This window comes from Solanum verrucosum, unplaced genomic scaffold (assembly GCF_900185275.1).
Source record: "Solanum verrucosum unplaced genomic scaffold, falcon-dt-bn FXZP01000103.1, whole genome shotgun sequence".
Taxonomy (NCBI): Eukaryota; Viridiplantae; Streptophyta; class Magnoliopsida; order Solanales; family Solanaceae; genus Solanum; species Solanum verrucosum.
In genome coordinates, this window is record NW_026020048.1 from 804,747 (window position 1) to 828,460 (window position 23,714).

The 23,714-nt window shown below is 29.3% G+C and overlaps 2 protein-coding genes across 2 annotated transcripts in view; both read left to right on the forward strand.

The window, feature by feature from the left end:
* The window catches only part of LOC125822764 (protein NUCLEAR FUSION DEFECTIVE 6, mitochondrial-like), a 286,093-nt gene extending 266,812 nt beyond the window's left edge, over window positions 1-19,281 (forward strand). The window contains exon 4 of the mRNA XM_049502214.1: window positions 19,272-19,281. The gene's annotated coding sequence lies outside the window, so the exon portion shown is untranslated. The remainder of the gene's footprint in view (window positions 1-19,271) is intronic.
* On the forward strand, window positions 17,573-19,449 carry LOC125822714 (dof zinc finger protein DOF1.4). The gene has a single exon (XM_049502151.1). It carries the CDS (start codon window positions 17,573-17,575, stop codon window positions 18,674-18,676), a length of 1,104 nt encoding a protein of 367 aa, XP_049358108.1. The 3' UTR covers window positions 18,677-19,449.
* The last annotated feature ends 4,265 nt before the right edge of the window (window positions 19,450-23,714 follow it).

Below are 23,714 nucleotides of genomic sequence, written 5' to 3' on the forward strand. Positions count from 1 at the left end.
CCATAACATAGTACATGAGACGTGAAGAGCATTTATGATGACTTTGCTAAAGTTTCTTTTAAGGTCTACTATTGAATTTACTCCTAGTTAGTTACCCCACTAACTTTTTGTCAAGGTTTTTTTTTTGGGCAGTCAGCAAGCCTCTCAGCATTCAGTATTCACTGTTTTAGGACGTGGAGAAGCTGATAGAACATCCAATTTGGTGCTTGCTAGTTGGTGGTCACAAGATATTTTGACCAATTAGTCAAGGAGTTGTGTCGACCGTAGACCAAAGCCAGTGGTTTGTGGTGAACTCACTCACTCTTTTCCTCTAGCTTTGGAGGGGATCAAAAGAGTTGGTGTCAAACAGTGGCACGTTTATTCTGTTGCCCTTGCGATAAGGGTATGCATTGCAATTGGTTGTAGTTACTTCTTTGTCTGGAAATTTCGAGTTTAATACCCGTAATAGCCATCTAACATAGTTTACGGTAGTTCTTTATGTAGTAGATTCTGAAGGGAGCCAACTAAGCAATAATTTGCACTATTATGATACTGCAAGTTGGTCTCTCAGCTGTCAATGTCGGCCTAGTAGAGTGCTTGCTGCACTTCTTGAGTGCTCAATTGTTGCACTGGCGCTCCATTATCACTAGATATCTAAATTCATCTACTAAACCCATCATTATCTTAGTTACCAAAAAGGAAAAAAAAAACATCATTATCTTGCACAGTTACATTACTCAAAATGAATTAACAAATGCCTTCAGTAACCCCTATTTGGTAGTCTTTTTCAAGCAAGGAGAGTCTTGTACTCTAAACATAGTGTATTATTTTTTATTTATTGAAAATGAACGGTAAAGAATTGCATGGTCCAGTGAATCAATGAACTAGTCGTGTATGATTTTGCCGTCTAATTTTTGTGATATGGACTTTGTTAAATGGTTTTATATCATATTTCCCTTTTTTTCTTCTTCTTGAGGTGGATATACTTTTGTCTTAATAATTGTGGGCACCTAGCTTTTTGATATCATAGCTATAGGCCCTAGGTATTAAATTGATAGTGCACTAATACAAGGACAACTCTGTAGCTATTAACCATATGAATTATTAAGTTCCAAATTAAATTATTGAAGCTAAAGCCTGAGTGCAATTGATGATTATATGTCGGTAATCATAAGTGTGTAGTATTGTTTTATAGCTTAATGGTTTAGTATTACAAGAATATTAGGCTTGTGTAGAGAGTTTCCCAAAATGACCTTATTTGAATATTCCCTATTACTGCTCCCTCTCTCGCCTCGATCAGTTTTTTCTTTCATATCAAAGATTGTTCCAATTTCCTACTGAAATAGGCAAATAGAGGGAGAACTAGACGTATCTTGCTAGGCAAAAGACAAGTTAAAACGAATAACTTGTGTGTAGGTAGGAACGATGGGATAGATCAGTGTTGCAACTACATATTCCCTTGTTGTCGAAGGAATAACAATGAAGCGCGGCCGAGAACTTTCTAGGCAGGACGGGGTGAGAAAGAATTGGAAAACCCTTTTATTTTTCTTAACACTTAAAATGGGAGTTCGGAGCCAAAAGGGTAAAAAAAAATTGTCAAAAATTTTAAAAGGGCATATCATTTTTTTTTTAACCAAAAGGATAAAATCGCTCCTGAGGGAGCGATATCCTTCGGAGAAAATTAATTCCGTCTACTTCGTTAAAATAAAAAAAAATCGCTGCCCCAGCAGCTATTTTGTTGATCTTTTTTATTGATTTTTTCTTAAAATCACTGCCTTAGCAGCGAAATTGTCAAAAAAAAATTATAAAAAAAAAATCGCTGCACCGGCAGCAATTTTGTCAAATTTTAATTATTATTTTTTAAATGGCTGCTTCAGCATCATTTTTTAAATATCGCTGCAATAGCAGCATTCTCTTTTCTTTTTTTTTTCTTTTTAATTTTTTTCCAAAACTTTTTTTAAAAAAAAAATTAAAGACAAAACGCTTTGGAAAAATAAAAGTTTTGGAATAAAACGCTGCTCAGCAGCTATTTAAAAATAAATAAATAATTTTAAAGAAAATCGCTGCAATTGCATAGACTTTAATTTAATTTTTTTTATGTAAAAAAAAAAGAAAAAACGCTGCTGGAACAGCGATTTACTTTTTTTTAAAATAAAAATCGATAAAATCGCTGCCGGTGCAGTGATTTTTTTTTTTTGAAAAAAAAAATTGGCAAAAATTTGCTGCTGTAGCAGCGATTTTATGAAAAAAGTTTTTTTTTTGTCAAAATCGCTGTTGTGGCAGCGATTTTGTTATATTTTAACGTAATGGAGTAAACAGAGTTAATTTTCTCCAAAGGATATCGCTCCAAAAAAAGAAATAGTTGCCAAACTTTTATTTTTCCAAAGCGTTTTATCTTTAAACTTTTTTTAAAAAAGAAGTTTTGGAAAAAAATTAAAAAGAAAAATAAAAGAGAATCGCTGCTATTGCAGCGATATTAATTTATTTTTAAAAAAAAGGCTGCTGAAGCAGCCATTTAAAAAATAATAATTAAAATTTGACAAAATCACTGCCGGTGCAGCGATTTTTTTTAAAAACAAATAAATTTGACAAATTTGCTGCTAAGGCAGCGATTTTAAGAGAAAAACAATAAAAAAAAATCGACAAAATTGTTGTTGGGGCAGTGATTTTTGTTTATTTTAACGGAGTAGATGGAGCTAATTTTCTCTGAAGGATATCGCTCCCTCAGGAGCGATTTTACCCTTTTAGTTAAAAAAAAATTGATATGCCCTTTTACAATTTTTGACAATTTTTTTTACCCTTGTAACTCCGGTCTCCTTAAAATGGATGTCCTTTCTTCGCGTTAATGGATAATTAATAGTGAAGGGGAGATACCAAAATGATTGACAAGGAGACTCCACGATTGGAAGAAAACAAAACAAGATTAGGACTTGGGCTGAAAAAGAAGTGAGGTTATAACTTATGAGAATGAAAAAATTAAGCGTATAAGTAAACATATACTAGTTAATTATTTAACATAGCTATAGTTTGTCTTAATTACAATTCGCGACCTACTTTTAGCTATAATTACGCGGCTCAACTTTTTAGTTTTGTATAATTCGCATGTTTGTATAATTCAGAATTTGTATAATAAAATTTGTATAACTTTTGTATAATTTGAAATTTGTATAATATAATTTGTATAACTATTTACACTTTGATGTTTTTAATTGTATAAATTTATTATTTCGAGTTTATACAAAAATAATTGAATTATACAAATGTACCCGTGAATTATACAAACCTGCAAATTATACAAATCCACGAATTATACAAACGAGACAGCTTAAACTGTAGCTACAATCCGTAAATATGCAAACTATAGCTATGGAGCATAATTAAGTTTATTATAGTGGTTATTTGTGAAAGTTTCTCATAAAGAATTAATCTTTTTGAAGGCTTAATACATAATAAGTCCCTTCATTTGTCACGATATTCTAGTTAGATATTTGAACTTAATCTTGTTTCAATTGAACACTTAAATTTCTAATAAAGTGTTCCAAGTAGTTACGTTCAATTTCAAATTTACAATAAACTTTTGCACGTGTTTTTATTCTTTTATTTAATAATTAAGTTAGCCACATAAATATGTCATCTCCTAATTATATGTATCAACCTCAACAAGAAAATATCTGGAGTTTATGGCTTATTGAAGCAAATGTGTGTGACTAAAGGAAATGATATATTTTATGTGGTTAACTTAATTATCTAGTAGACGAATAACAACACTCCATTTTTTAAAAAAAATTTAATCGAAAGTAGAGGTGTAGAGGTTTTCAATTGAAACAACATGTAATTCGAGTTTTAAAATTAAATATGCTGACAAATTTAAGGAGTTCGTCTGGTATTTTACCACCTTTTCAATCACTTAATATAAATAAGCTAGGCAGAGACGGAACTTTCTGAAATACCATTGAGAGTAAAGATTAATTTTTTTTATTTTTTAAGAATAAGTAGAAGTTACACCAAAATAGCATTTGCTAGTTTAGTCAGTATAAGAAGAGTGAAATTAGTTGGAGCCCAGTATATCAGCCCAATACCACTCATTAGTCCAGGCACAGAAAGAATAAGGACGGCCCATTTAGATTGTCTTGTTATTATTGCGGGAAATTAGGGGGTATACGGGGAAACTTTAGTAGCTCAATTGTGTGGGCCTTGGTAACATGAATATTCACTTTGTTGGTGTCGATTCGTTTTTCCACCTTATTATATCCTTCCTTGTTTCCCCCCTTAAAATCCTCATTTTTAGCACTTGCTATCAAATATTAAAAGTAATGACAATATATTTAGTGAAATCTCAAAAAATAGAATCTGTGAAGGATAAATTATGCGCAGAGAGACTGTTTCTCTCAACTTAAGTTAAGCAAATCATATCAAATATTAGCCACTATTTTAAAAATTATTATTACTAATACTTGAACCATTCTTTTAGTACAACTTTTTTTTTTTTTTTTGGATAAAAATATTCCCAATAAAAATATGGAATAATTCCAAGAAACGTTGCTGGAATTCAAAGAATTGATAACTGGAACTCAAGGAATCGTTTAGAATATTGTTAAAGTTTCAAATCATGAGTCGTTCCTTTTTTCCAATGTAAGTTCAAAATAAAGGAATAATTCTTGTCCCTATTACTTATAAAACGATGTCTAAAAACTCATAACAAAACCGAAAACGTTTTTTCTTCCTTTCCTTTTTTCATGTTTATGGCTTCATCATCCTATCTAGAAAATATGTTTAAGGACAAGAAAACAATAACATTTCATTTGAAAACACGACACCATTCTATATTTCAAGTTAGATAATAGGATATGTGATTAATAAGGCCTATGAACTATGAAGTATGAACGCCCGCACATAAGGTCAGGTCAAGTAGTCAAGTTTAAATTACAATCGAAAATAGGGTCCATGTTCCAATAATATATAATAATAAAAAGAAAAGGGAATATAGTAATGAGAAAATGGAAAAACAAAAATTTTTAAAAATCGAACTTTGATTTTTCTTCCATAATTTTAACGGTCCAAATTTGGAATAACTCGATTTATAATATGAAACGATCTTTTAGTGGTCACTGAATAGAAAAAAAATGACTTTTTCAACTCTTATGTATAAAAATGAAGATTTCTTAGTTGTAAAAATAAAAAATCTTCGTAAAAAAGATAAAAATAAATTTATAAAGGAATACAAAACCAAATCTCTTCTTTATAATATACTTTGGTATCAATCTTGAATCTTTAATTCAACAAGTTGATTAATTAAGCTCTATTTAACAAACTTGACCTAACTTTTGTTTGGTTTTGCCACCCTTAGTTAATACTTAGTACTAAGGTATTACCTTGTATAGCCGTCTATCAAAATAATTACCGACAAATATATATATTTTTTTATAATATATACTTTTTTTTTGTAAGAAAAACTAAAGTTGATAGAACAGTAAATTGTTCAATCAAACAAGATTTGGAGGACCACAAATCCAAGTTAGGGACTTGATGCCAAGACATGGTCCCATAATGTGTAACATGTGGCAGGATTATTGGATTTAATTAGTACCATCATTAATTCTCTCCTCAAATATAAAAGTATTATGGAGGTTGACTGTCATGACCTGTGATTGTGATCCTTGAGGACTTGTGGTCATGTGGTGTAAGATAATCCTCTCCGTTCATTTTTATTTATTCATAAGATAATTATTACACATGCCTTAAATAATACATAGTTTTGAAAAATAAATACGTAATGTTATTGGTAAAATATAGAAAAATATTATCTTTCTTTTGATATGTTAAAATGGATAATATTTATTTTTAATTAATATAAATAGATAAATAAAAATGAACGGAGGAAGAATATAAACTGTGGTCCAACTTCCACTCTATATATGTTGGGATTATTTAACTAAAACTTATACCTAATACCTAGATTTTCGCGCTAATCTAATTATGGCCCCTCCAATTATTCTTCAGTTACCAATTAAATTGAGTTGCTTGTTCCCTCCTAAATCCCATCAAATTTCCACTCTTTTGTTTCAAGTGAAGAATTTTAACTTATTCTAATTTGTTAATGTCATTTTCTATCGAAGAAATAAAATGGTGACGCTATATACTATTGTTGTTATGGTTTGAAGACATTTTCACAGGGCTACTCTTCGACATCAAGAAAATATTTTTAAATTTTTATCTGTTTTATCAGTCAATTTTTTTTTAAAATACTTTTACAAGGAAAATAAATTCTTTCGAAATCAAGAAAATGACCTAATAAAAAGACAAAACAAATTTCACTCTATATTAAAATGTCCAACTCACCTTACTCTCACCCTCCTAGCCCTCATCCCCACCAAGCCACCACTTGTACCTTCCCGGCCCATTTTTCATTTATTTAAATTAAATATAATAAAAGAATATTTTTGTATACCTATTAACATAAAAAATAAATAAGAAATTCATTTATTTTTTTAAAAAGATATTTCCCATGAAAAATATTTTCCTTCTCACCGAACCCACCCTATGTTATGATCTTTTGATGGTACGTATTACACATAAAGCTAGTATATATAATATACTTAAAACAACCCAATACTTTTTCCTACTTATTGTTTAGTTAATGTTATTTTCTCTAATTTATCAAGTTAAAATAGTATTACTCCACTATATTCTATCCATATTATATTGTATTTTTAGTTTGTGCACGCACGTCCCTTAAAAAATACTTATATTTGAAAAAATTAAAAAGTATTTTTATTAAATTATTCTTAATTAAGAACACCTATTTAATATGATACTTTCTTGGCTATGTAAAAATTTTCTTATTTAAATAAAAATAAATTTAAAAAATATTTATAATTAATATCTTTTTAATTATATAAAAAAGTATTTACTCTCTGCTTTAAAGCCTGAAATGAATAAAAATCAATTAATGCAAATAAATCGTTGTGAAAATGATATGCTTGGCGACAAACAATTGAATGAAAGTCAATAAGAGCGGTTGGCAGCTTATTTGAAAATGACCCAATTCTCCCTCGCACTATCTAATATATCTATAATATTAAGTCTATTATTATTATTATTATTATTATATATTACTATATATATATCATACAGTACTAAAGATTTTTCTTAAGGTATTAATTTGATTTGGAATATTATTAATAGTAGTAAAAAGTGACCATCAAAATTGAGATGGAGTGATCTGTACTTTTTATTATTAATCGCAGATTTCAAATTCGAGTCTTCAATATGAAATCTTTATTAAGATGGAGTGATCAATACTTTTTATTATTAATTGAAAATTTTAAATTCGAGCTCTGAATATAAAATCGTTTTTGATAAAGAATGTTTAGCTGAGTGGGCAAATTAAATCAAGTGAAAAGTGGGAGAATCTATATTTTTGTCCTTGTCAAGCCTTAATGAACTTCCTTTTCATTGTTAGAAATAATTACCGATGTAAATTCAAATATTATTCGCTGATAAAAATAATTGCTCAAGTGGTAAGCACCTTCTGTACGTCCAACCTCCGACTCCAAGAATTTAACTTCGAGTCACCAAGAGAAGGGTAAAAAAAAAAAAAGAGATGCCACCCACACCTTCTAGTTCTCATATTAGTGTTTTCTATGGCGCTTAAAATATACTGTACTAGTTTCAAACAAAAACATTTAAGAGAAACTCATATGAAGTCAATATGGCACCTCAATGGCAAAAAATTATTTGTATAAATATTTTATTCTTTTGGGAAGTAACTTTGTCTTTCTATTATTTCATATCCAACAATATTAGCATAAAATCCACCAAAGGGCATAATTTCAACGACAGTTTCCAGGCGACATTCTTTTCCCTTGGAATCATCTTCATATTAAATTATGTGTACTTTTCAAATTGTTGAACATGCATGCATATATACCTAACACCATTTCACTTGAAGAAACTCAAATGTGAGAAATTAAATTGACCATGTATATAAACGAATACTTTTAGTCATATCTGATACATTAGATAAGATCTACGTATACGCTACCATATTCGCTAACTATATTATTGTTGTTATATTCAATATTTACATCAAGGCAACTGAATGAAAGATACGTGTCTTCTATATATAAAAAAATTTAATCACTTGTTAGTTAAGTGATTGTCTTATCACTTTTAGTTAATTCATGACTCTTATAATTAAATTATTTGATTTGATATAAACATCAAGACATTTAAATATTTTTTCCGTATATAGCGTACTCATCTAGTGAACTAAAACGAAGACAAAGAGAGAAAAATCAAACAAGATCACAAAAGCAAGTTGAACAAGAAAAGTAGTGACTTAGACTAACACCAAACATATGAGTTTTAACTAATTATCTATAACTGGAAAAGAATAAATGACAAATGCTTAGGAATTATTCTTATAAGTTTCCCCAAATTAAGCGTACGTGCACATGTTCACTTCTTTGTTAAGCAATCTAAACTAGGATTACTCTTTTGATTGATAAAAAGTTATATTGACACAGTATTATCGTCCAAGAAATGGAAAAAAAAAAAAGAAGCTTTGTTAGTTAATTATACTTTTTTTGTTATAAAGAACACTAAGTGGTAGGTTAACGTCTCTCACTTTAAACTATTGTCCAATCACATTGATCACAATTATTTGATTAATAGCGCCATTCGGATGCTGCCATGTGTCAAAATTAAATATTGTCATAGGTTAGATAGAATTTAGTATACAATATAAACATGAAATCAATATAAAGCTCGTAAACTTCAATTCTTGGATAATAAAAATAGTCATAGAGAACAAGTTGGTTAGAAATCTTTGTCTGAACATTGTTTGGAATGCAATATGATGGATACATAGAGTTGGGTTGGATTTGATGCTTTTGGTCCCCCAATTTTTCAAATATTGTTTAAGCAGTTTCCTTTTTTTTTTTTTTTGGTTTCCCACCCTGGTGTCCGGTATCCACATTGGAGTTCGACTAAATTTGAATTCGCACTGAGAAGTTCCACATTGGGGTAAAGCACTCCCTAACAAAGGTGACTCCGTACGTTAGGGAGCTCGAACCCGAAACCTCTTGGTTAAGGCCTTAAGGGTGAAGGAGTACTACCACTTCACCACAACTTGTTGGTAATCAATTTCCTTAGTGGCTGAGTCTTGACTCTTGAGTCTTCTTCTTCTTCCTCCATCAGTACATTTTGACCCTACAAAGGCCAGACACCCCTTTAACGTGCACCTTGGGTTTTCACTATTGTGGAATCTCTTGTCCTTTTTTTGCAGCTTAATTGGCTCAGGGTTGGTTGAGTGTGAACCAATGACTTGTGTTTTTCATGATTATTTAACTTACGTTTGTTCGACATTCATTGATCTGATTAATTTAGATATATAAATATTAAAAAGATAGTTATATATTTAAATCAAAAGAAGTAGAAAAATGTGATTCGTTTTGTTTTTGGTCTAAAAATCCTCATGAATTAATAGAAATCAAAATGAAATACCATCGTGATTAGCAGATTGGCGAAATTTTTATTAGTTTAGGACCATTTTTGAACTAAAAATCAAATAGAAAACATACATTTATTTCATTTTTAATAAAAAAATTTACATATTCAGAGCTCAAATACGATACTATGTTCATGAGTACGAGAAGGATCCACCCAGTACCCCACCCTTGTCCTTTGGTGATTAGAGAGTGGTATGTTATGTACCAAAGTGTTGATTTGACCGATGCTATACTCTTTAATTATTTTTTTCCTTTAATGCTTGCTCCTAATATACTCTTATTTTGTCGTTTATTTAGGTCATTTTGATTTGTTATACGACCGAACATTGTTTTGTGATTAATCCTCGGTCATTAACATAATTATCCATTCTCAACTACTCTAATGAAATGATTATATATATATTCCAACTTTTATGTATCCATACATGTTCTATATTGATTTTGATACACATATATTTTTTATATTCATATCTTACAAAGGAAAATTTAGGTGTTAGATCGTATAAATAATATATTCAAAAGTAGGTCCTAATTTTCATTTTAAACATATACCGTAACAACGACAAACCCATTACTTGTTACCAATAAAAAAAGAATATTTAATTAAACAACTTAGATTTATTAAAGATTGCAAATGGTGGTCCATTGTCAAGTGAAGATTAAATATTGAGTAATTTGAATCAGGGTAAAAAATTGGATTTAAAAATAATTTGCTTTTGCTTTTTGATGTGGATGGGTAAAAAGTACTCCGTAAAAACTAAAAAGCCATCTATATTATATTAAAATTAAAATGAGAATAAGATTCAAATGTATAGTGAGTGAATAGAAGAATCGTAATGATGGGATGTTTGGAGAATGAGAAAATCCCTTGGGGGACTACAAAATCTGTTTGTTCCCCTTAACCATTTACTTATTCTTTTTTATTATCCTTATTATAGTAGCTAGCTTAGCTGCCACCACATGGTTTTACGTTAGATTGGAAATTTTAGTGTTTGGTACGGAGGAAAATATTTTTTGTCGAAATGAATTTTGCGTTCGATAGATAAGTTAAAAGTAATTATTTTAAAAATATTTATATATAATTTAAATAAATATTATAAGAGATAAGAGTGTGAAGGTTGGAATGAGGAATAGTGGGGACGAGGGTTATGGGGGTTGGAGGCTGAGTGAAGATGAGGTATGTGCGGGATGATACATCTTGGATGAAGATGATACAATCAATGTTTTCACTAGTATAACTTGTTTTCTCTACTTTCATTAGGTAAATTATTTTTCTTATTTTTAATAAATTTGTTTTTCTAAAAAAAATACTTTTCAAGAGATTTCAACAAATCGAACGTGAAAAAGTACCAAAACACATTACACATCCATATGATGATTCATGAACCATATTAATCAACAGTTTTATACATATGCAAATATGGAGAATGAATTCCAATCTAATTTCTATGTTCTATTCACACTGCTCCTTATAACAAGCAAAATTCCACTTTAGATAAAAACATAGGTCTACTTATACCAAATGATCTTTACCGTTTAGCCAAATTTATTTATTAATATGATTGTAATACACACAATTTATACACTAATTATGAAGATTATATATACAACAAGGCCAAAGTATGAGATGGTCCGTAAAATACTTCACAACAATTTGAGATAATATAATGTATTACTATATATTTTTCGAAATATGGTAGAAGGAATATAGTACTAGTACACAATAAGATGTGTGATGTGATAAGATAGAGAAGCAAAGTGGAAGTGGAGGAGTTTACATCAGAATATGCTTTCCAGTGAAGCATTCCAACTAAGACTTTTGTAATCAATTAATTGAGATCTCTTCCATCTTATTGGACAGACGGCTAACACGTTTCTCATCCATAACTTAATTTGACTGTTAAATTATTTCTTTCTCAATTTATACAGACTTTATCATTACTTCGAAGTCATGAAAAAGAGCGGAAAAAAATATTCTGATTTGGATTCTAATTTGGTCCTCGTAAGATTTAGTTAAGCATATGAAACATATAATTGAATAAATTGTGTGTTTTTTAATTCCTTTTATATCCTAAATATGTGTTATTCAGACTACTTACTTTTACAACAATATTATATATTACTCTCGGATATATGGAGTAATTGTAAAAATTCAACACAAGACATTAAATAATTGATGTAGCATGTCATAAGTTGTTGATTTGTGAATATTCATAGTCTAAAGGAACAAGAAGGTTAAATATGTTTAATCATAAATTACAAACATCAAATTTTAAAATATTTGAAAGACTTAAAGGGGTCGTTTGGTTTGAATATAAGTTATAATTAATGAGATTAGTTATGATGAAATAAGTTATTCTGAAATTAGTTATGATTGAATAAGATATGTTGGGAGTAGTTATAATGGGATAAGTTATGCTGAGTTTATTTCGTATTAGTGTTAGATTTGTTGTAGTCAAAATAATATGCATTGCATAGATTTTAAGAACATGTTATTTGTTTACAAAAATATCCTTGTATAAAAAGGGTTTAAAAGGATATCTTTGTCATTTACCTATTTTATCCCTGGATAAGTTATCCCGCTATTACTATACCACCCAAAGGGAGAGATAACTTATCCCGGTACTAGTTATTAATTTCGGAATAAATTATTCCGGACTTGCCAATCAAACAACAAATTAAGTGGCGCTATAATTTAATCCTAAAACTATTTAGTGTTATCTTTCACACCAAACGACATAAAATTCTAAAAGCCAAGTGCTAATTCTTGGATCACTAAGGATTATGGTGCGACTTAATTCCAGACTTGAGGATGAAAAATCTCAACAAAAAAAGACAACTCCTCAGTGAACCCACTTGGTACGATTTGAATTAGTCGAAATAATAATATTGAACTATTGAAGGCCTACAAATAGAGAAGTAAAACTTAAGAATAAAGGATGGCCTGAAACTCAAAATGAGGTACAAATTGCAAATAGAGACTCAAGAGAATGAGATGTGGACATCCACATGCAGCCTCTTGTCACTTTCTTCTTGGAATTTTTCACTCTCTTAGGATATGTAGTAATTGTTTTAAGGGAAAATGGCCTAATATATCCCTCAATTTTGTCATTTGGAGCTAATATGTCCCTTGTTATGAAAGTGACTCATATATACCCTTAGGGCTCGTTTGGTGTGAGGTATAGTAACAAATAGTCCCGGGATTAAATTATAGTACCGCTTATTTTGTTGTTTGGTTGGCAAGTTCGGGATAACTTATCCCGGGATTAATAATTAGTACCGGGATAAGTTATCCCTCTCCTTGGGTGGTATAGTAATCCCGGGATAACTTATCCCGGGATAAAATAGGTAAATGACAAAAATGTCTCTTTCAACCCTTTTGTTATATCACTTTTTACATTAATGAAGGGCATTTTTGTAAACAAATAAATTGTTCTTAAAATTTATTATTTTGAATACAACAAACCAAACACTCAATAAAAAATAATCCCAACACAACTTATCCCATCATAACTAATCCCAACATAACTTATCCCAACATAACTTATCCCATCATAACTCATTTTCAAACCAAACGACCCCTTACCGTTATACAAACGGCTCACATATACCCCTACCGTTATAAAATGAGCTCACATATACCCTTCATTTAACGGAAGTGAAAAAATTAGTTTTATAACGAGGGGTATATCAGCTCTGAATGACAAAGTTTAGGGGTATATCAGACCCTTTTCCCTTGTTTTAATATAGATCTAGTATAAGTTACTGTAAACACTCCAAAATTTCCTTCTTTTTCTTCATCATATTCATTAAGCACATCATTTATTCCCAATTCCATATTAGTTGTATGACCACGTTACTATAAATAGTTGTCCATTTACAAAATCAAAATCGAATTTTTAAAACAAAAATCATTTTATCCTTACATATTTTTTGAAAGTATAAACAAGTTTGTAAGGTTTCAAAAACGACATTTTAAGGGATGAATTAGTAAAACTGTTATTCTTATGTATGATTTCTTAAAAGGAATATAAGGACGGAGCGAGTAAGATATAAATTAAGGAGAAAAACATGTACACATCGCATTCAAACCCACCAACAAAAATTAGTGCATTTGCGGGGACACTTCAGAAATTGTTTTGTCCATTCTTAGAATCTAGATTGAGTTTGCCAGACGCTACATATTGGCTACGTTAAGTTTGATCATAGTCTCCATTTATAGGAGGACAAGGATTTCAAGGTTGTGAATTCTTACCATGATTTAAAATTAATATTACAAAAATAATTGAGTTTTAAAATTAATTATTTATGGATGTTTTGTAGATTTTTTCGGAATCATATGAGGTTTGAGAAAAGCTATGGACTTACATGAATCTGTAATCAAACTTCTAGATCTACCCTTGATATTAATTACATAAATTTCAATTTTAAAAAAATTATTTTTCCTCATGAGAGAAACATATGTTTAAGACTGTTAAGAATTTCCACATCGAAAAATGGATCGAAATTTGGTCTTCTTATATGAATTTGGACAATTCTCTCCTCATGAAGTAGTTTTGGGGGTTGAGTTAGGCTCAAGATCCATCTTTACATGGTATCAGAGTAGACTTTGTTCACCGATGTTGGGCTCCATATTATAATGTCCATACTTCAGTTAACGAGGTTTGGGCTTGCTAGAAGTGTTATAAATTTTCATATCTGAAAGAGAATGAAAATTTGGTCTCCTTATATGAATTTGGACAATCATCCCTCATGAGCTAATTTTTGGGGTTGAGTTAAGGTTATTAATTATGTGATGAGCAAGGGCTTAGAATATTTTTATTTTTAAGTTTTCACAACTTAAATTATTATTTTTAAATACATTCTTGTCATTTTGAAGATTTTTTCAAAATCCCTCACTCAAAATTGTGATGTCAACAAATTTGCAATAAAACATTTAAAAGGAAAATAAAAGTACATAGTGTACTGTAATTGATGCATTGGACACACAGGCTCAATAATGATATTATGCTGCCACAATATTGGATGACAACCCACCATGTAATATAATATAATAGACTACACTAGCTAGATCATAAGATGAGGTGACATTTTCCATATAGGATTGCACAATATAATTAATTATCTACATACTAATTAAGCGTATATCTTATAGTATAACAATAACATTATCACCCACACATAATTTAATTAATTAAGCTATATTTATACAATATTCCACACTAGTTTAATAGTAATTTAATTAAAGTAGTGGAGTGGGATTTGCTGTATCGTGTTTGTGCCTTGGATATTGAACCCTAGGGATTCCCTCCTATCTAAGTATGACTCTCTCTGTTCAATCAAATTTAAAACAGAGAATTTTTGTTTAGTTATTAAAATTAGTGATGTTGATGTTGGATTATCAACTACTAGCTGTAGTACTAGAGAATATTTTCTTTCTTTCTTGAACCTCGAGAGATTCATCTTACCATATGCTCCTTGCTTTATCTCTCTGTCTTCTTCTTACATTAAGAATGTGGTCTCTCCATATATTTTAATCCTTTTTTTTCTATCTCAATTAACGTGATAGTTAAATCTCTCAATTTATCTGATACTGTTTGATTGTGGATTTAGATACAAAATTTTTAGGTTTAATATTTGAAATACAATTTACGTAATTATAAACTACATAAAATATATTATAAATCATAATAATTGAAAAGACATAATATTGTGATCAAAAGGAAAAATTGTTTGAATTTCAAGTCACAACTAACTAATTTTTTTACTGGTTATTCTCACAAATATTTTGATTGAATCGATGTGAAAAGAAATAAGGGAAAAAGGTTTGATAGACCCCTCAACTTTGTCATTTAGAGTTGATATGCCCCTCGTTATGAAAGTGACTCATATATATCCTTACCGTTATATAAACGGCTCACATATACCCCTACCGTTACAAAATGAGCTCACATATACCCTTAATTTAACTGAAGTAAAAAAAATATTTTTAAATTTATGTTTTTGATTTTTAAATTTAAAACAAATCATGTAGGGGTATAGATGATCCTTCTAGCGAATTTCAAGGTATATTTTAATCTTTTTTATACATAAATTATTTTTTGACGTCTTTGATTATGTTTTTTGAGTTTCTTATTCTTTTTTTCTTTTTCTTTCGTTCCTTAGTGTAAAGAGAAAATTTTAAAACTAAATTTTTTGTGGCTATATTATATATAATTTAAAACTATTTTTTTCGACTATATTGTTATTTAGTTTTTGTATTGAAAAAAATTGGGTCATCTATAATAAAGTTTACAAGAAAATTAGAGAAACATAAATAAATTTGACCATCAAAATAATAACTTTAAATTAGTCGTTGAAACAAAAAAAGTAAAAAAAAATATGTGCAAGGAGGATTAAATATACACATATGGAATTATATATTTTTTTTAAAACAATAATTAAAATATTAAATTAAAATTAATTTTTCCACTTTCGTTGGAGGAAAAGAGTATACCGTATATGTGCGCCATTTGTATAGCAATAGGTGAATATATGAATCACTTTCATAATGAGGGGTATATCAGCTCTAAATGATAAAATTGAGGGGTATATCCGACTCTTTTCCCTCTAAAGAGTAAATGTTTCATATGAAGAAAAAAATAAGAAAACTTTCCACTATTTCATGAATACTTTATTTATTTTCTACCATATATTTTTCCAATGAAGTGATTCGATAAAATAATCATATTCTATAATATAAAATTTTCGCTTATTTACGGTGGCGAAAACCTTTGTCTACTGTATTGGACTTTCAAAGTAAATATTTTTAAAGTAATAGAGGACATAAGTTTATTCTAGACCTTACCCTTCACGTGAAATTAGCACAAAAGAATGATTTAAAAGAAACAAAAAAATGTTTGTTTAATGGGAAAAGGGTCTGGTGTACCCCTTAATTTTGTCATTTGAAACTGATATACCCCTTGTTATTAAAGTAGCTCATATATATCCTTACCGTTATACAAACGACTCACATATACCCTTACTGTTACAAAATAAGCACACATATACCCTTCATTTAACGAAAGTGAAAAAATTAGTTTTAAATTTATATTTTTAACTTTTAATTTTCTTAAAAATTATTGAGGGGTATATATGATTCTTCTAGCAAAGTTCAAGGTATATTTTAATCTTTTTCATACATAAAACTATTTTTTTGTGGCTGTATTATAATTTAAAACTATTTTTTTTTGTCTATATTGTAATTTAATTTTTCTATTTGAAGAAAATTTTTTGGTCATCTATAATAAGTTTTACAAGTGAAACATAAATAAATTTGACTATCAAAATAATAAATCTAAATTAGTCATTGAAACAAAAAAAGTCAAAAGAAGTTATGTTTAAGGAGGATTAAATATACTCATATGGGATTATATTTTTTTTAAAAATAAAAATAAAAAATAAAACTAAAATTAATTTTTTTTCATTTCCGTTAGAGGAAAAGGGTATATGTGATCCATTTATATATAAGTAGGAATATATATTGGCCACTTTCATAACGAAAGATATATCAGCTAGAAATAACAAAGTTGAGGGGTATATCAGACCCTTTGCCCTTTTTTAATTAATGCTTACTTACTACAGTACTTTGTATTTTTTGTTTTCTCTAAGTATTATATTTGTCTCAAACCGTGAAGAAAGAAGACTCACGTCGCCACCTAGCTAACTTTGTCTGCTTATTCTTTGTTTCAAAACGATTCCTTTTTTTTGTGAAAGAAGTAAAATGGTGGGAGAATGTGAGAAGATGGTACTCATCTCTTCTTCCACTACTAATCAAATATGGCCACAGGTTTCTTTCCTTTCTCTTTCTCAATTATTAGTCTAAATATCCCCACGCCACCCCCACCCCCCATGACCCCATCTTTGTCTTGTAGCATTTGGATTTAGAATATCTCTATACATTGGTCTTGTTATTATTTTTACCCTAAACTTATCACACATCCACTCTTTAATTTCTCTTTTTTTTCTTTCGATCATATATTTCAATTGTTAATATGATATTTTCTCTCTTCTTCAGATAGATGAGAAAAAATAACTTGATGATGGATTCAAATGGTACTAGTAATAATATGGAGAAACCAATTCAAGATCCGTCACAACAACAACCACCACCACCACCACATCTTAAATGTCCTCGTTGTGATTCGTCGAATACGAAGTTTTGTTACTACAACAATTATAGTTTGTCTCAGCCAAGACACTTTTGCAAGGCATGTAAAAGGTATTGGACTAGAGGAGGAACATTAAGGAATGTACCTGTTGGAGGTGGATGTAGGAAGAACAAGAGAATCAAGAGACCATCAGTTAATTCTTCTTCTTCTTCTACTACTAGTCATGATATAATTACTACTTCAACTCCAAATATTGTAAACCCTAGCCACCATCATCAACTTCATGGAGTCCATCATAATAATAATAATATTGACCATCTATCTACTACAAATTCACCAAATCATCTTAACCCTTTATTTTATGGGTTGACTAGTGAGAGGTCTGATCTCAACATTCCATTTTCAAGGCTTTTTAATTCTAGGGTTTCGAGTCATGGTGGAGGAGTCGATGAGGGACAAGTGTATTCTATAACAGACAGTATCCCAGGATTAATGGATCGTCGTATGGGGCTAGGGTTTTCAAATTCTTCTGGAGGAGTAGTCAATATGGGTCATGAGAATAATAATAATAATAATTATGGGCATGGTGGGTTCAATCCTATTAAGCAAATCCAAGATGTTCATGTTATGAGTACTAGTAATTGTACAACTTCAACTACTTCACTTCTTTCAAGCTACCCTAATATGTTTGGATCTTCATCATCAACATCAACTATGGCTTCTCTTATAGCTTCAAGCCTTCAACAACAAAAGTTCATGTCCAATATTAATAGTAACAATTTTCACAACTTGTTGACTCCTAATTATGAGGAATTGCAAATGTCAAGGGGGAACAACAACAACAACAATACTATTAATAATGTTCATGAAGGTGGTGGAAATGGGAACACAATGTTGAAAGAAGAGAAAATGGATCTATCAAATCATCAGATTCATGAACAAATTATTAATTCATCTGATCCTTCACTTTCTTGGAATGGTGCTTGGCTTGATCCTTCAAATATGGGGTCTAATTCAGTCCCTTCTCTCATCTAGGACAAGTACATTTAATTTGTCTTTTTTTCCTTCTTGATCTCCCTCTCATTTTTATTAACATGTGTGTCTTTCCTAGCTAGGTAGGTACTTTTTCGTCGTCTATGTTGCTCGGATCCTCCAAGAATGTTGTTGTACTCGTATCATATACACATACCCAACAGTATTTTTGAAAGATCCGAACAACATACCTTCTTTTTTCTCCCTTCTACTAAAATATTGTCAAGACTATATATAGAAGAAGAAGAAACAACATGACTTCATATTTATGGGAGGAGTTGGATCGGAGTGATCATGTCAGCTGCAAGTAAATTTTCAGCCCTACTAAATTTTTACAGTCAAAAGGTTGAAAAAGTCTCTCATTTTGCGCTGAGAGGAACCTCGGATCCTATTCATCCCATCACAATATCAAGTTAGCTTTATCATGAAGAGTACATCATTCAGAGTTGAAGAAGAAGCTGCTTTCTAGTTCCAGTGAGTTAATTAGTTTTAATTTTAATTTTAATCTTATTTTGTATGTATATAGATGCATGACATTGCAATTTTAATTTCTTGATGTATTTTTCAGAATGTGTATTAGGTTTTGGGTGGGGGTTACAATGTTGGAGTCCTCATATAAGAGGAATTACCCAACAATGATAACTTTTTTTCATTTGAGTTTTTTTTTTTTCTGAGAATTTTTTCCTCCTTGTAGCTTAGGGGAAAATGGTTGGGGTATATTTGGGTATAGAAGAGAGGGAGACTTTGTTGTTTTAATATGATTATCATTTTATTAAGTTGGTTATGCCATTTTCTTGTTTATTTCCTTCATCATTTTTACTCTTGTTAATGATTTTCCCATAGCAATATTCTTGTTTTTCTATGTCAATTTGACACCAAATGAACTGAGGTACATATCCATGATAATTGAAGTAGTAGTTCATCATATCATATGATTAAATTTTAAAAAATTATTTGCGGTGTATATTTTTTTATATATATATAAAGACTACGTTAAATACCTATAAATTAAATTCTTTTATAGTTAAAAACAGATTTTGAAATGTTTTTAACTAATTCTTGAATTATAATTTCTATTTAAAAAATGGGAAAAAGAGAATATACTATTTTTTGGATACATCTCAAGGATAAAAATAAAGACAGTTATAGATTCCCGCTAAATAGGTAACATCAATGTGGCATTTTAATAGATGAATAAACCCAAATATGATGGATTAATTTGTTGTAATTGATTGGTATAAAAGGTCTAAATTGATGTTAGAAATTATTATGACATGGTGACCACAAAAAAAAAAAGATAGGGTGAGACAGAGAAAAAAGAAAAGATTCTCTATGTCAGTATATATCCATGAAAAAAAATAATGGAGTAGTAGTACTGATGGTTTACAAAGCTGAAAATTATTGGGAAGCATGCTACTAGACTAAGCTTATGTCGATTCAATATTATTATTATGTTATGGGTGGGGATATCTTCTTTACCCTGACAATTTGCTTTTTCCTCTTCATATAAACACATACACACCACATTCTAAAAAGCTTCATTTCACGTTTTTTTTCGACTTTATCCTATCACATTATGCCCCCCCCCCCACCACACACACTCCACCACCACTTCTCCCATGCCACAATATTTTTTTCGATGCCCGATAATTATATTGAAGTCTGAATAAATTTAGATTCATGCGCTCCTTAGCAAAGATGACTTCGTATTTAAGAGAACACAAATTCGAGATCTTTAGGTTAAGGATGAATGCGTACTTACTACTCCACTACAACTTTCGGCGGTGGCTTAAGCATTTTCATTTTTAGTCTAGAAATTTTGAATCACAGTTATATACTTTTAAATAAAAAATTTAATAAAAAATACAGAGTTTAAACTTAAGTACTAGATTGTGCTGAATTCGTAATCACAATACTGACTTAGGCCTTGTCAATCTATTGTCACAATTCAATTCGTAGATATAAATCTGAATTTGAGCTCTATGAGGTTTTTAATTTCTATTTGAATAATAATATGTTTTTATATATATTAACTACATAAAATACCTATAAATCAAATTCTTTTATAGTGAAAAACAGATTTTGAAATGTTTTTAACTAAATCTAACTAAATCTTATTTAATGTTGATGTTTAATTTGCATTATTATTTCTAAATAGTTTCACCTACTGCTTATAAGTTGTTTCAACATAGTCAGAATGACACTAATTTATTTAATGTGCCTTTGGCACTACAGTATCAGATCACACAACAAAAAAGTTAAAAACGTTTTTGATGGTTTTTTTTCTCAAAAATTCCATATTTTTAATGGTATATGATAGAAATGTCTATTGGAAATTTGCGTTTTTATATATAGTAAGGATGTCCAACATCATTTTTTAATGAAATGGTATGTATAATTTGATTGTACGATTAACATATATAATTAACTTCTTGTCATCGTATTACACTAATGTTACATTGTTGTGTATAAACTAATAAGTATCAAAAATAAATTATTTTGATATTTTGGAAACACATCGATTTTAGCAAGCTTATCATTTTAAATAGTCCACTGAGTTTGTGTCAAAGATAATGTGAAGGAATTAGTTTCATTAGTACATGCATGAGTCAAAGATATACGTTAAAAATTAGGTACTAATTAAGTACATGCCACTTCAAATTGGCATTATTTGATTGTTGACTGAAATTCTACAGTTGATTTTTGCCTCCATTAAGTGATGGACTTTTTGTGTGTCCCTATGTTTTTTTCTACCTCCACTAACACAGAATCTAGTCAAATTGCAAATTTCCATACTAGACTATAGTTTTCATTTTTACATTTATTTTTTTTTAATAAAAGAAGATAATTCCATCAATTATCATCGATTAAATTCGATGCACCTTTCCTTCTGCAACGTGATTGACGGTGTAATTCGACATTAGTTTGAATATTCAATTCACAAGGAAAAAAAAATTTGATTACGTTCTCATACGATCATTCGATCCGTAATAATTATCTCAAAAAGTTATTTTAAGAATTATTTTATAACAAAAAGCCATTCAATTATTTGTCATATCAAAGTCATTTGAGTAACTAATTTATGTGATGTTCTTTTGTACATGTTGATGAAGTGAAATTATTTATTTGAGCCAAACTTTTGGAAAATGAGAAAGGTCCAAATATGCCTTTAAAGTATTCAAAATTATGTCCTTCATTCATAATTGAATTCACATATGCTCTTAGTTGGTCTAAAAATGCTTTTAATTTAACTCAAAACCTCAATTAAGCTAAATATCTATCTATATATAATAAGAGAGGAAAAACAGCATACGTGTAGCGCCACATTAATCTTGAAATTTAAGTATTTAAAAATTAAATGTAAAAAGAAATATGACTTTCAAAAAAACACATGTCAGCAAATTCTATCCACATTTTACGTTGCTAAAGAATAGGATTTGATTAACTGATAAGAAATTTATTTTACATTTTAAATTTTAAGCAACTCAATTATCTATTTTTGAAATACATTTAAAAAAGAAAAACTACCTATTAAACAGAATTGAAACTTCCTTACAATTTGAATTTTAAAAATTTCTTACTTTAAAATACAATTTAAAAATAAAAGGGAAAATTATAATTTGGATAACAATGAATTTGAATTGCATATTTGTTAGTTTCCACGAAAATTATTTTTCAATTTGAATTTTAAAATTTCCTATTTTGAATGTAATTTAAAAATAAAAGTGCAAATTGTTAAATAATAAAAATAATAATTTGGATAACAGTGGATTTGTAACTGATTAAAATATGATAAATTTTTTAATTAAAATTAATTATTTAAAACATCTATAGGTGATAGCGTTTTTAAATTTTAAAATATCAAATAGTTAATTATTAATTATCTTTAATCATATTAAATAATAATATCAAATGTAGCTAATTATAACTATAAACATAATATTAAATTGTGTATTAATAAAAATGATACTGTAATATGCACAAATAAATACGTTAATTGATTTGTATAATTATTTTTTAAAATATAATTGCAAAGTGAATAAATTTTGTTAGTTTTTTTTTAAAAATAAAATCCGTGCAACGCGCGGGCACGTATATTAGTATGATTAATAAGCAAAAAAAAGTTAACTTATGCTCTTAAAATATGCTAAATTAACGTGGTTTTATTTTACGTATATGTATTCATTCCTTAAACATACACTTGTTGAAGAGTAAGTCATTGAAGCAGATAGCTAGAACCTAGAGATGGCCTTAACCTAAGGAGGAAGACGACACAAAAATAGCCCTACGTCGAGAGAGGGGAAAAGGAATCCATAGGTATTATACAACATAGTGAGATAGTAATCGATATACTTAGCGATAGATAAATTATTTAAAAATTATGTTAGCTACGAATAATTTAGTGATAAAGCTTGTAGCTATTTTCAAATATTTTTGTAGAAAATAAAAGAGGCCGATCCCTGCACTCTATATTCCACCCATTTAATTTTACCGGATCGAATCTGAGGAGTGGATCAATTTAATAAAATAATGGATAATTTTTATTTTTTGTAATGTTTCAATTTAAAAGGTAAATAAATTATGCCTGCATTATCTACTGAAGATATAACATGAGTGACTTTATACGTGGAATCACAATAACTAAGTAACTTCTCTATCATTTAAACAAAAAGTTGTCTTTCTCAAATAAATTACCTTTAAATTGAGTAATTGCATCATAAACCTATAATGCTACAGGTTATTTTTGTAATTCTCTTTGAGGTGGAAGAGTCGTGTGGATTATAATGGGCTTTGCGCTCTATCGATACTGATATGGGCCTCAGGCTATGTCTTATGGACAAAAGACCCCTTTTTCAAGTTTTGGTACCGATTATTCCTATTTTGGAGTGATCTTTAAATTTTACCTTTACTTTTCATATATGCCTAAAGTTTAAGTTAAATCTATTGAGTTTTGATTGATGAGCAACTTTCACATATATAGCAAACATAAAAATTATATTTGTATGCTATAGCTATAGTTTGCATAATTGCGCTCCATTGC

Coding starts and splice junctions, on each gene's coding strand:
- LOC125822714 (XM_049502151.1), top strand. CDS start 17,573: ATGGATTCAAATGGTACTAGTAATAATATGGAGAAACCAATTCAAGAT.